The sequence below is a fragment of the Papaver somniferum genome, chromosome 3, assembly GCF_003573695.1.
Source record: "Papaver somniferum cultivar HN1 chromosome 3, ASM357369v1, whole genome shotgun sequence".
NCBI classification, from domain to species: Eukaryota; Viridiplantae; Streptophyta; class Magnoliopsida; order Ranunculales; family Papaveraceae; genus Papaver; species Papaver somniferum.
Window position 1 is genome coordinate 216,592,299 of NC_039360.1, and position 15,391 is coordinate 216,607,689.

General features: G+C 41.7%; 1 protein-coding gene across 1 annotated transcript; it reads right to left on the minus strand.

The window, feature by feature from the left end:
- Positions 1–1,530: 1,530 nt before the first annotated feature.
- Positions 1,531–2,114, minus strand: LOC113360648 (ribonuclease E-like). Its single transcript, XM_026604134.1, has 2 exons — positions 1,801–2,114; positions 1,531–1,681 (listed from the first exon to the last, which is right to left on the minus strand). The coding sequence occupies exons 1-2, from the start codon at positions 2,112–2,114 to the stop codon at positions 1,531–1,533; spliced, it is 465 nt and encodes a 154-aa protein (XP_026459919.1).
- Positions 2,115–15,391: the final 13,277 nt, after the last annotated feature.

Below are 15,391 nucleotides of genomic sequence, written 5' to 3' on the forward strand. Positions count from 1 at the left end.
CAAGAAAATATGGAAAGTCACGTGTGTGACCTGTTTTAGGGAATTTTAGAGTGATTAAAACGTTGTAAACCTTCCCAAATAAACAGTCGCAGAAAAGTGTCGCTGTTTAACAGCTGAAGACATTAAGCTGTTCAGGGAAGTCTTAAATCAGCGACAAAGCAACAGTTTTTCTGTAACAGTTTCATTGTAACAATTGTTTTGCAACACCAATACACTGTTGCAAATAGTCTGTGTTATTACTCTTCACTCTTTTAATCATCTTTTGAGCAACAAACACATATTTTGAGATCATGATTAATATGAGGAGCTAAACCCCATTGCTGAGGCGATAGAGGAAGCTATTTTTCCAACAAAAAGTGGTATATTCTATTTTATCTTTTTATTTGCAATAATTATATGATTATTTGCCTTGAAATATTATTGAATATGATTTTTATTTGAGTGATTGTGATCTATTTTGATGGAGTATGCTTAGTTTTAAGACTTTTGATGCTTCATACTTGGTATTTACAATTATTACTTTTGAAAATCTACTTGTTGCAATATTTTAGAATCAAATTAAATAAGAAAATTGCATAAATATAAGTATTGGTTTAATCACTTTGAACTTGGAAAATAGTGGAATCTTAGCCTCAGTGTTTCTTTTAGTATTGATATCATCTTTGATTGAGTTTGCTATAATTTTTAGTGAGTTTTCTATTTTAATATTAGGATTTAAGTCTAATTAATATCCTTCACAAGTCTGAGAATCGAACCACTTTTACCACTATCTACAAATCACATCAACCTGTACCGGGCAGGAGCCTTAAAAGTCCGCTTGGGTCTCAAACCACAAGAAGAAGGCTGATTTCTCTGATTATCCTGCAAGAAGTTATTTTCTTTGATCAGTCATCCTGATCAAATGAAGATGGAAGAAAAAGTTCAACTCACCGAGACAGACACTTTTGCATCATGCTTTGCCCGATGTTCATTTTTAGAAGAAGCACTACTGCTAGACATGGTAATGAGAGGTATGATCGTGATCAAAATTTCTTCTGATAATACACAGGGGCAGAAGACGATGGGCCGTTTAAATAGAAAAACCTAAACATTGAAGGTTTGGATACGTATCCTATAGTGGATAGTCAAATATGTTGTGGTTTTTATTGAAACCCTAATTCTCGAATCGTAGTTTATCTGGTAACACAGAAGAAGTGCGACAATACTGGGTACTGACGGTTCAAGCGTGTTCAACATGGAAATATCGGGGACTAACACTTCGGATGTAACCAACGTCGCAACTGTGAATTTATGATCCAGCAAGCCGTGTGTCTCCTAGCCATCTCGTATAATTGTACTTCCTGGATAATTATTGTCTACATGGACATTTACTCAGCTATGGTGTGAAGAAGATTTGGAAAAAAAATACGATAAGGGATTATTGTTCAAAAATAATTTCTAACGCAACATCTCTACAACTAAACTACTCAAGCAACCACAAAATATCTACTGCAATGGAATAAATAATCTCAGAAAGACTCTCGAGCAAGACTAATCATCAGATGCATCAGATTCGTCGTAATCGTCAGATTTATCAGAATAATCAGATTCTTCATCATTATTGTCTTTCGAAGAATCCTTATCAAGTTCTTCCTCAGAGTCACTAGGATCATTGAAGAAGTCCGGTCTCTCATCAGGGTCACTTTACATGATATCCCAGTACGCTTCTTCTTTACGCTCAGCATCGAGGTCAGCTTCAACCAATCGCTCAATCTCCCTGGTACGCCGGTGTGGCTTAATTTTGCGTCCCGTGGAACCCACACGGGTTCGTCTTCCGAAGCATCTGAATCCGAAGCTACACCGTCAGCATGAGATCGAAGTTTCTCCTCAGCTGCTAACTTTCTGCACTGGAATCGGTCCCTCCTTTGTCGATAATTAGCTAACGTCTCATCCTCGGCTTTTCTCTTCAAGAGTTCATCACGAGTAACTTTATGGTCGTTAAGAAACATGTTGTGTTTCATTTCCTTAACATGATCCGTCTTGGCTCGAGATTTGGCTACAAAAGTCTTGGAATCCTCTTCTAAAGAGCTAGAAGAATAATAATAATCATAACCGCTGCTGCTAGAAGTCACCATTGTCTGGAACCAGGAGCACAGAATTACGGATATGCTGATACCAAATTCACTACAAAATGGTAATTTTTAACTCTTACCTATTTCCAATTCCACTAGCGCAGTGATTGTGATATAAGAGTTAGCACCCCAAAATTTGATCGTTCCTTGAAACATGTGAAAACGAACGAAGCCATATTATTTGAAAATTGAAACCTGATTTTCCTTAAAATCATGAACATAATTTTCATAGTGTGAACAGCCACAACTGAGTTATAGAACTCACACCTAGGCAATATTTCTTTATAAATAAATTGTCTAACTTCAAGGGTTGCTCAAAACCTATATTTTGATTTTAACAAAATAATAAAAACGTGAAATTATTCACGTAAAATTTTCAAAAAAAAAAAATTAAAAAAAGTGAGAAAACTCACGTAAGAAAATATGCCAAATATTTTTCATGGAATATGTCACGGTTTCATAACAAAAAAAAAAAAAAATTCCTTCGTACGATCGTCTATCTTTGAAACGAAGGTTTATGCTAATTTTGTGAAAACTCACACCTTTTAAGATAAAGTTTTGGTTTCCATGAAAGCTCATAAACAAAATTTTATCACTAGTCACAGGTCTATATATAAAAAAAATCTCTCCTAAGCTCGGGATTATTACTAGTTTCTTAAACTAACGATCGAACGAACATACGTTTTCAAACAAGGGTTTTCTACAAAACTCACACTCATATATGCACATGTATATAACTTTAATGTGAACAAAATATGAAACTTCCAAAAAAACAAAAAAATTTTTTTTACCGCGTACCTGGTCGGCGCCGGCCGGAAGTTGGTCGGACGGTAACGGCAACGGTTGGCGGCGTTAAGCTCCGACGAAAATCTCCTCCCTGACGTTGACGTGAAGAAGATGAAGGGATGAAGGTGGTGGTCGGTCGTTGTAGGTGAAATAAAAAAAAGGATTAATTCCCTTTTACATTAAATTTTATTTCCAAAACCTAATTTCACAAGGATTTCCTTTTTTGGCCCGTCCCGTGAATCCTAAACCGACCAAGGTTCCGTCATCAAATTAGCGGTTCCACACCAACTTATGCTCATTAGACGATGCTCTATCATGCCACTGGGATCTTCGTTCAAGCCGTGGTTCACTCGCGCAATCGAATCCGATAACATCTTATCTTACGACTAAGTTCCATTACTTATTTCGTTCATAACTGGAAAATCACCATCCAGTGTGACTTAGGAACATGATTGTCCCTCACTAAGCATGGGATTTAATGTAGATGGTGGATTTTTGACAAAGGCTAACATCGTAAAACCATAATTGTACATGCTCCTGATCCAACAATCAGATGAGTATTGAGGCTCATGTCTCTCATCAAGGCATGAAAGCTCATGCCGCAAGAATATCTGACTGAGAATACTGTCTCTCGGAGTATATGTACATGTGTAGTCTCTCAGCTGAAGCAACAACATATCTCATGAATACTGAGAAATTTCAGTAATTACTTCTATATAGAATCGAATGACTGGACGTCTCCTAGACGGCTTGCCTGCTAGGATAGAGCAATAACGTCTTCAGGATGTAACAATGTTTTCCCTGACTATATAAAGGAAATATGACGCTTCAACAAGCTCATATTACTCAATTCTCAGATAATTAATGCTCCTAGAAAGCATGCCTGCTAGTATAGAGCCATCAATTAATTATCTCTAATCCTTGAATTCATTAACTGGATATTCAGGAATATTCTACGTTCTTCATAATATTTCGTTACTTCAATTCATGGTTCTTCCCAGCAGAATTCCATGGGTTAGTGATAAATATTCAGCGTACGGGCATCTGAGCTGCTATCGAGTAAGCCCCTACCAAAATGGTGTGAGTGTATTCATCAATAACGCACTAACGAGCGTCTGAATGCACAAATGAACATTCCAAAATACGAAGGAACGATGAACCTATGCAAAATAGGAAGAAAATAATAAATAATAAAATATTAGCTAGGGTGCTAAGGGACTGGACGCACCGGCCCGTCAGTCATGCCGTGACCAGTCCCATGCCCAATTCTATATTTTATCATATTTTTATTATTTTTCTTGATCTCATGAAAATCCCTTCATTTGAACAAATATCCTTTATTTTAAGGAAACTCCTCAGTCTCATGGTGTTTCCTCCGTATCAAAGAAATAATAAAATTTAGGAAAGGTGTCATTGGCCCAAGCCTACTAGCCGTCCGGTCATGCCCTAGTTGTGGCCAGTCCCACACCTTGTATACCTTATTATTTTATTATTATTTCCTTCATCCCATGAAATTCCTTGATTTCATGATATTTCCTTCACATCAAGGAAAAGACATAAAATTAGGGAAAACTCGCGGGACCGGGCCCTAGCCGGTCCCACACGCCCTTATTTTATTATTATTAATATTATTTGTTTCCCTCATCTCATGGAAACTCCTTCACTTCAAGGAAACTCCTTGATTTCAACAAACTCCTTGATTTCATGATATTTCCCTAAAATCATGAAGATAATAATAAATTAGGAAAAGTGTTATGGGATCGTGGTCATTGGACGGACGGCCATGCCTTGTCCATATCCGGTCCCACACTTCATGATTCCTTTCATTTTATTATTATTATTTCCTTCATCTAATGAAGTTTCCTCAGTTTCAGCAAAATCCTTGATTTCTTCATATTTTCTCAAATTGTTTCCCAAATGCACATCAGAAAATATCAAAATTATCAGGGCTGAGACACGGACACTTTGGCGACGTGAGCATGTTACCTTGACCGACCAAGGTTGCCTCTTTGGCTTGCAAGGAGCCAGTCCCATGCATTTTCACAATTTGACCTAATTTGCGCAATTGCACGTATTAGGTCCAGAACTCTTCCAAACAACTTGGAATTTCATCAAATGATCGTCAGTTGATCCCGTGACCAACCAGGTACGGTTTCGTGACCCCTTGGTTGGTCCTTCATCTCTTCATAGTTTATTAGGTTTTATCTCCTAAGGTTCAGACGAACATTATTTGAATAAATTATTAAACCATCATTTGATCATATTTTCACCAACTGGTCTTCAAGAGACTTTGGTATTTTGCTCACTTGAGCATCTGGGAGTTACATGGTCGACTCATCATCACATGTAGCCGGTCCCTCCTTCACTCCATGGTTGATTTTCAATAAATCATCAATTGATCAAAATTAGGATTTCAGATCCAAAGCTCTACAAAACATAATTCTGAGCAGATTCAACACTAATAATTTTACGTTGATCCCATGATCAATATTCTAATTAACTATACTCGGTTCAGTTACCAGTATTTTAAATTAATATTTTATTTAGGTCCCGCTACCAATAATTCATCAAACGAGCAACATTTTCTCAGACTAAGGAATATTGATTCATCTATCAATATTCAACAATCCATCGAATGAACAATATTTGCTCACCTTAACTATCAACATTTACTCGAGGATTATACCTCAGTCTCAACAGACACGTTCAATTCATGAGTCTTAGAACATTTACAAATCACGTTCGACTCAGCAATACAAGGACTCATCGTCCCATAAAGTCAGCAACTGACTAACTAAATACACGTCTTCCTTGCAGACTCCACAATCACGAGACATCAATTGTGTTACATGGGGGGATATTAACTAGGGTTTTGGTCTGGCGGCTACGACACGTGTGTTCATACAACGATGAGAATGTGAGCAAGTCGTGCAATCAGTTGGAGGAGTTAGCAAAGTAGTGGATGCAAAACAACCAAGTATCCGCACGATGAGCAACTGGTTTTAACACGATTTCCATTTCCCCACTCTTTGACTCCAGCAACTGTCACACTTCAAGGGATCAGGGTGTTTACAATTCTAGAAATATAAATATGTCTCTGAATCATGATTGAAAGACAACTTCTACAAGACAACCTCTCATCAAACAGACAACAAAAGATTAACATCTCAACGTCTGAGAAATTACTCTCAACAAAGCAAATTCAATCAATCGGAACTTATCTTATTTCTTCACGCAGAATATACAACACACCTACAATCTTCGATCACCATTGATGTCACATATTTCTCAGCTTCCCTCCTACAGATCGACCCATCCTCTCTTGTGACCGAATTGACTCTGGAACGGTCATTGTCTTGGTTTAGGCCGGAGTCCTACAGATTGATCTCTCGAACTTAAAGCACTCCCTTCTTGCAGTGTATCTGTGTGAGGATAAACATTTCGCTCGGTTCAAGGAGTCTCCTTCGCACGGTCGTCTCCTCAATTCCGTAAAAACCAGCAAATCGTTTTTCCCCATCTACAGCGGTGTGCAACACGCCCATTATAAGAAAGTGTCTGGAAAGCGGGCAGTTAGTGGAGGCGAGAAGTTGTGGGTGTGAACTAACCCATTTACTTCATAGTGGGGACGTGGTTTCTAGCATTTACACATTACTGACGAGCTGTCGAACTCACAAAGATAATATTTCCTTACTTCTCTTTAAACTAACTAGTAGTATGCGGATAAGCAGGTTCGTCCCAAGGGAGAGTTGAGCTAAAGTTGTCAATATAATTTCTGTAAAAGAAACATGCAATATGAGGATGAGAATGATCAAAGACTCTTTCTCGGTCACAAAACATGAATCTTATTGATACAGCTAGTTTCTGCAAAGTATCTTGTTACTAACAACCCTAGAATAATTAGTACGCTCAACTATTCCGTTATTATCTCCTAAGTTCACCGGATACGGAAGCGCTCGACTACCGGTTTCTACTTGCCAAATTTCCTAGAAGTACGCTCTCTAGGTGTGACTTAAACAAATGCTTTACGCTTTATGAGATAAGATTGCTCCTAGTGATAAAATCAAAAGCATGAATTACCTACTAGTGTCATTCAATACATACGAGTACTTAACAAAGTCCCATTGTCAATACTCATATAGTGTTACTTGTGTTTAGGTTTTCTAGACAATTACGGGTCGAAGAGTTCCTAACTAGCAATAGAACTATCAAACAGCCATTCAATTTGCAACTTAAACGATTGAGAAACAATTCACAAACACTTTTAGCATAGTAGAGAATGAGCAATAACAATATAATTGCAAGAAAAAGGCTTTTTAAATATCAATTGGAGTTCATGTTCGGACGTCGAAATAGTCCCTAATCAAGATGCAATTAGCTACTGGAGTTCATGGTGAAACAAGAGAAACAAAACTAGAATAAGCAAACCAAACAGCAGGTGAAGTTGTGGATGCGAAGATGGACTGCCGTGGCTCAAAGAAGAACTGGCAGTGGTGGGAAATCGCTAATAGGATGGTAAACGGAGTGGTACTGGCGACGTCGAACTGTTGCCGTGTAGTTGCCTGCTAGTCTGCTTCCTTGGTGTTGTGAAGTGGTGAGATGCAGATGGAACTGGTGGCGAACGTGACTGCAGGTGATGGATGGTGATGATGTAGGTGAAATGGTGGGTGTATGCAGGTGGTATGGATGCAGATGTTGTGGAGATGAGGGAGATAAACTGGATGCAAATGCAGGGGTGTGGTGGATGCAAAGCGAGGTGAAGATGGTGGTGGTATGCAGGTGGATGGAATGATTATGCAGACGAGTGATTGGAGAGGAGCAGAGAGCTCCTCTCTGTTGGTGGTGATGCGGCAGGGATAAAAGGGTATGAGATGATACTGGAATGGAGGTTGTTCAGCGAGCAAAAGCTCGAAGAAACTAGGGTTGCGAGCAGCTGGTAGCGGTATGTGATGATATTCTTGCTGCTAGGTCTTATTTTTATAGCTTCAATATCTTCCTGCAAAATCGAATCGGGTAGACATACACACATTCCTAAACCATTCATCTTCAAATCGACGGCACACAACATACTCTTCTTGCTGATTTCTCGCTCAAAACTGAACTCCGTATATACTAACCCTTGTCGGTTAAATTCCATGTTTCCTGACTTACCGGCCAATCTGAATCCAAGTCAAACAAACTCAGCCGCGTTCTTTTTAAACTCCCATTCTGACTATGTTCTTCTAAGCTTCTAAATCACTCTTCAAATAAGACCCACAGATGGCTAGCTGCTGGCAAGTATGATCCAAACAACTAATGGAACTTGCCTTGAATCTGCGAAAGACTGGTGGCTCAAGCGTTTCCTCGAACAGCTTCTGTGTGTGCTCTGGAATTGCAGGAGATGAGCTTGTGTTAATTTCTGATCCTCCATAAAACTTCTTCCCTACTCAGAATTCACATTCAAACATAAACCCAATGTTCAGAAATCATTCAAACACAATCTTCGTTATCAACAACAAACATGGTAGCATCATTAATTTCTTCTTCTTCATTTCAGGTCAAGAAACTTTGCCAGATGCTCATTATTCGAACCCAATTCAGCCTGCAATCTCGAGCTTCAACCAGTACACAAACTTAACCTGCTGATTAACTCAAACACCCAACAGAATCCGTGGGATCAACAGCTCAATCTCTTCCCCTTTTCTGGTCCAGAACGCCAGCAACTACACTCCTTCTTCCTTCTTCTTCTCATCTTTAGATAGGGCTCTTGACCCATGGTGAACAACCACCAAATCTTTGTATCTGCTGATGAACAAACATCATCTTGATCTGCGGCAAACAACAAGGAGAAATGTATCCTCTCATGGCTTGAACTGATGAACACTCGACCCCCTTGTTGCTTGAAACAGAGAGACCTAATTTTCTCTTCTACAGCACATGTGCTATGCCTTGGTGGTGAATTCCACTCACTTTTTCTTCCTTCAGCTGGTACAAGTTAGCCCTGCGGTACTAAGCCCATGAATTGGCCTTCACTAACACTTGCAGTCCACTTGGCTTGTGGTTCAGTTGACATGAGCTTTAACCGCGTAAGCCAATATGTCCCATTTCTACGCCTCTCTCTTCCTTTAATCAAATTAGAGCAATTTTATCTAAAGAGAAATAAAAGCAAACGTATATACAAATTCACAAGAAAACTAATAAAAAAAAGCATGAGAAATCGTTACCGAAATTGGGTGTTTTAGACACCTATCAATTACCCCACTTCTCCATCACTCAATCACTCCCACTTCCTACGAGATCAGGGTGCGTTGAACTACGACTAGTATAAATTCGTTTCTCATCAACACACCCAAATTTACCAAAACCGGCAGAAACAGTTTTTACCCATAAACAATTGGCATCCAAAGTGGGAGATTAAATCTCTCGGTTGCAAATTCAATTCCCAATTTCATTTTCCATCCCAATTGGTCTTAGGCCAAGTTCAATCATTAACCAGAATTCATTCCAATCACTAATCCCAATAACTTCCCAAAGCCGCCAATGCTCGAAATCCAATCACCATGGAAGGTATAGAAAACCGGCTGTAGAAAGAGCCAGCAAATATCCACCAATTTCAGAGATGACACAAAAATATTGGATCCTTGTATGAGGTCTGTGCCTCCGCCATTGACGATACAGACAAAGTATGTGGCCGTATCGGAAAAAGGGACTGGCATGTCCGCAAACGCAGTCAACACATCCCATGGCGTTACATCCTCTAGCACCAACACCAGCAACACCGGAATCATCCCCTCTGGCGTGACACCTCCTATTACTAGAGCCAGAGCCGCCACTACTCCTAATATTTCTTCGAGCACGATGCCTCCAATCATATCCATGGATGCTACCACTTCTTCAAAGGGACGAGAGACTGGAGGAGCCATAGGAAGCCAACCTCCTATTACCATTATCGATTCAATGGAGACACATGAAGTTCTTGCCAAAATTCAGACGGACATGGCCACAACTCGGAAGGAGCGAAACAACAAACATCCGAATGATTATGTCAAGGGATTCAGAATTCAGGCGTTCGATTGTCATGATCCAAATGTGACTGAACATCAATTGGTGGAGTTGTGCATTAATGCTTTCTGGGGACTCCGTTCACAAAACCGTACAGTCTATGATGGAGCATTTATGTGAAATTCTGTGTGACGGACCGGAAAATTACGCCTTTGGCGCGTTGCCCCGCAGGCCGTAACTTCCCTGGTGCGCCATGATGAAGCTACGATCCAGGCCTCAAAGCTACGCAAATGCACGTCCATTTTCCCTTGCAAGCATGCTCGTGGATCATCATGCAGATAACTTAGCTTCCACACCGTTCCAACTTACCCTTGTTCCGTGAAGGGTTTATTAAGAAAACAAAAACTTTCCTAAAACGGAAAAAACGGCCTTTTGAGGCCCTAGACGATGGAATTCGGCTAAATTTTGGTGACCATGTGGATCTATAGATCGACATGTCTTGATATTTGGTCCGTTTCCCATCAAAATGGACTCCTCTGGAGCTAAATTACGACACTCGGGTTTTTAGCCTATGTCGAATGCCTTGATAGCAAGTATAAGCATCCAGTGAATGGGATGCAACTTGCCTCATCAAGTTTGGCCGCAATCATCTCTTGCGTCGAGCTATCGATCCAGATGATATGAGAGGCCAGAATGTCGCAATCATCTCACAATAAGATGATATGAGTGACAAAGTACTGGACCGGCAATGCTGCAACTCATTGCGGCTGCCTACGTACCCTTCCCTACTCTAAAGGGATCAAGCACAAACCGTAGTTCATCCACGAAGGGACATAAACTTAAGGCGACTCGTTTTCTTGGCCGTGGCCAAGCAATATTGGAAATGGCCTAGTCCGTATAGGCCGTTTCGTCGAAATGCATCCAAGTGATGCATGTTTGGTCTGCAATATGGCATAAAGATGCCTAAGCATCAAATGCCCTCTTCGCGAGGCTACGCAACTATAAATGAGCCTTAGGAATCATTTATACTCTTCCGGCTAAGCTATGAAGCTTACTTGATGCATAGTCCGCATATGCACCATCAACCAACTACCCCTCCCTATATATGTAAAAATGACATTTTTACAACTTTGATTGGGGGAGAAAAAATCATTCATCAACTCCCCAGGCCGTGATGGTTGCACCTTACCACCCTGACCAACTGCGATGTACGACCGTGATGGTTGTACATTCAATTTTGGCTCACATGCCAGTTCTAATGTTCAGCCGTCATGAGCTAGGTCCCCTGAAGGGCCGTGATGGCTGTACTTCCATCTTTGGCCCATAGGCCACTCCAATGTCCAGTCGTGATGGATGTACATTTTTAAGGCTATCTTACTTGGTGCATGGTCAGTATATGCACCTTCAACCAAGTACTCCTCCCTATATATGTTTTAATAGAATTTCTAAAAGTATGGAAAAGGGAGCATATTGACATGCTTGCTTCACTATTCATGGCCGTTGCCATGAATTTATGAATGACCGACCAAAATGGCTGCTCAATGTCAATGCCAACTTCGATGTTCAGCCATGTTGGTTGTCCGCTGCTAACCTGATGTGCAGCCATGTTGGATGTCCGCTGCAAACCCGATGTGCAGCCATGTTGGATGTCCGCTGCCAACCCGATGTCCGGCCATGTTGGTTGTCCGCTGCCAACCTGGTGTGCATACATGTTGGTTGTCCGCTGCCAACCCAGTGTGTAGCCATGTTGGCTGTCCGCTGCCAACCCGCTTTGCAGCCTTGTTGGCTGAACATTGTCAATGCATTGGACAAGGGACAATGTTCCTTTTCCTATGCAACAGAAGCTTTAGATGAAGCTTCATCTCAGGCCATGGCTCATCCTTTAGCATGCTCCATGCTAAAAACACGGGGTGTTACATTCTGCATTTCTCTAAGGTGCAACGTCAAGACATATTTGCAGCCATCAACCGTGGCAGGCGTCTGTTTCCGGTCAGGGAAGCCGCTCCAAAACCTCAATGTTTCCTGAAAAGCGCGACTGATAGATGCAACTGGGGACTCCTAACCGCCACTCACTTGAAGGATGTTGAGTTTGACAGATGCAGCCTCTGATTCCAACATTGTCACCGTCAAGACTCTGAGAGTTGCAAAGATTTCAAAGAAGGAAGTTGTTCATTACCCAACTATAATAAAAAAACCCAGAGGGAGAGTCCAGAGACGCTTACGGGTACATAAACCTCGAAATCAAGGGAAAGCTAGGAGTATGTCCTTTGCCAGTGTCTATACCCGAGAGGGTCTCCAACAAGCCATCCAATCCAGAAGATTATTTTTTTTCCCTCATGGACAACTCGCAAATGTGACGCAATTTCATGGAGAGTATAGCTTCGCAGGTTCAACGAGTAAGTCTTGTTGAACAACTCTCTTTATAACCAGTTATTTTTCGTCCCATCAAGACATGGGGACTTTTGTTCGTCTATAAATCCTTCATCATCCTGATGTCATCACTAAAGCCTGATGCCGCTTACTCACGGGAGAGCCTAATATACCCAAAGCCCAATCATGCGCGGATGACATGCCTTGCGGAGACAGAGCTAAGTAACTATCCTTAAACTAAATGTTTTATATCTATTAGGCCTATCAAATAAATTTTAGATATCTTAGTGTTGATACGTGAAAATTCCTCAGCATTCACCATTGTGTTGCCAGGCGTACTACCTCAACACGTTTTCCTTTTAGTGATGAGACGTAAAAATTCCTCAACACTCACCATTGTGTTGCCAGGCGTACTGCCTCAATACCTTTTCCTTTTAGTGCTGAGAAGTGCAAATTCCTCAACACTCACCATTGTGTTTCCAGGCATACTGCCTCAGCATGTTTTCCTTTTAGTGTTGAGAAGTGCAAATTCCTCAACACTCATCATTGTGTTGCCAGGCATACTGCCTCAGCACGTTTTACTATTAGTGTTGAGACGTGCAAATTCCTCAACACTCACCATTGTATTGCCAGGCATACTGCCTCAACACGTTTTCCTTTTAGTGTTGAGACGTGCAAATCCCTCAGCACTCACCATTGTGTTTCCAGGCGTACTGCCTCAACACGTTTTCCTTTTAGTGTTGAGACGTGCAAATTCCTCAACACTCACCATTGTGTTGCCAGGAATACTGCCTCAACACGTTTTCCATTTAGTGTTGAGACGTGCAAATTCCTCAACAGTCACCATTATGTTGTCAGGCATACTGCCTCAACACGTTTTCCTTTTAATGTTGAGACGTGCAAATTCCTCAACACTCACCATTGTGTTGCCAAGCATACTGTCTCAATACGTTTTCCTTTTAGTGTTGAGACGTGCAAATCCCTCAACACTCACCATTGTGTTGCCAGGCGTACTGCCTCAACACGTTTTCCTTTTAGTGTTGAGACGTGCAAATCCCTCAACACTCGCTACTGTGTTGCCAGGCATGCTGCTTCAACACATTCTTCTTCTTATTATTGAGATGTGCAAATTCCTCAACACTCACTACTGTGTTGCCAGACATGCTGCTTCAATACATCCTTCTTCTTAGTGTTGAGACGTGAAAATTCCTCAACACTCACTATTGTGTTGCCACGCATGCTGCTTCAACCCATCCTTCTTCTTAGTGTTGAGACATGCAAATTCCTCAACACTCACTACTGTGTTTCCAGGCATGCTTCTTAAACACATTATTCTTCTTAGTGTTGAGACGTGCAAATTCCTCAACACTCACTATTGTATTGCCAGGCATGCTGCTTCAACACATCCTTCTTCTTAGTGTTGAGACGTGCAAATTCCTTAACACTCACTACTGTGTTGCTAGGCATGCTGCTTCGACACATCCTTCTTCTTAGTGTTGAGACGTGCAAATTCCTCAACACTCACTATTGTGTTGCCAGGCATGCTGCTTCAACATATCCTTCCTCTTAGTGTTGAGACGTGAAAATTCCTCAACACTCACTACTGTGTTGCCAGGCATACTGCTTCAACACATCCTTCCTCTTAGTATTGGGACGTTCAAATTCCTCAACACTCACTCTTGTGTTGCCAGGCATGCTGCCTCAACATATGTTCACCTTAGTGTTGAGACGAAACAATTCCTCCACACTCACTATTGTGTTTGTCAGGCGTCACAGCCTCAACAAATCTTCATCTTAGTGTTGAGGCGCGTAATCTCCTCATCACTCACTCTTGTTGACAGGCATCACTGCCTCAACACATCATAGTGTTGGCGGATCCAATACTTAAATACATCATTTTAGTGTTCTAGGCATCAACGTACCAGAAGGGTGTTTTCCTGCTCAAGAGCCGAGCTAGCCTTTATCCTGGTAATGTACTCCAAGCTTCTCTCGTGAATTTCTTTGACTGTCACCATCTAATGCTTATCCCGCAATAGCATCGCTTTTACGTGCTAAGCATGGGACTTAATGTTGATGGTGGTTTTCAGTTTAGGGTCAAAATTGTAAAACTGTGTATTGTATGCGTTGTCATCTTGCAAAGGAATAAATAACTCTGTGTCAACACGCATAATCCAATCAATTTTATGATAATTCACAAGATTCAATATCAACCTAATTAATTTGCAAAGAATTAGGTTTTTTGCGCCCTGCGCAGTATATCAAACCCTGCTGGTCGAAACTAAACCTAGGTAAGCTAGGAAATTGATCCACCATGGACTAGTGGGAGAAAAATCCTACCCAAAATCAGAAAAAAAGAATTGAAAAAGGAGCCGCGGGAAGTAGGAGCAGCAACAAAGGAGGCGTGGCCATGCCACAACCAAGCCATTCCGCCATAGCAGACGCCACCTGCAGATGGCCACGCCCCATGTTGTTTGCCGGCCCTCCCCTTTCCCATCGACCAATCACGTTGCTCTAAATACGCCACGCACACTAGAGATGTGGCCACGCCCCATGTTTGGCCGGCCCTCTTTCCTGTCGACCAATCAGGTTGTCAAACTCGCCACAGCGCCAAAACCTAGCTTGGCCATGGTGCCAAGTCCTAACTTTGTCCACGACGCCAAGTCCTAACTTTGGCCACGACGCCAAATCTTAGCCTTAGCCATGCCGCCAAGACCTAACTTTGGACACGATGCCAAATCTTAGCCTTGGCCATGCCGCCAAGACCTAACTTTGGCCACGACGCCAAATATTAGCATTGGCCATGCCTCCAAGCCCTAACTTTGGCCACGATGCCAAATCCTAGCCATGGCCACGCCGCAAAGCCTTAACTTTGGCCACGGCGCCAAATTCTAGCCTTGGCCATGCCGCCAAGCCCTAACTTTGGCCACGACGCGAAATCCTAGCCTTGGCCACGCCTCCAAGCCTTAACTTTGTCCACGACGCCAAATCCTAACCTTGGTCATGCCTCCAAGCCCTAACTTTGGCCACGGAGCCAAATATTAGGCTTGGCCATGCCGCCAAGCCCTAACTTTGGCCACGGTGCCAAATCTTAGCCTTGGCCATGCCGCCAAGCCCTAACTTTGGCCACGTCGCCAAATCCTAGCCTT

Excerpts from the sequence above, each read along its gene's own strand:
- LOC113360648 (XM_026604134.1), bottom strand. The coding sequence starts at position 2,114 with ATGGTGACTTCTAGCAGCAGCGGTTATGATTATTATTATTCTTCTAGC. Across the intron at positions 1,682-1,800 it reads GCTTCGGAAGACGAACCCGT|TGACCCTGATGAGAGACCGG; the intron begins GTGGGTTCCACG and ends TATCATGTAAAG.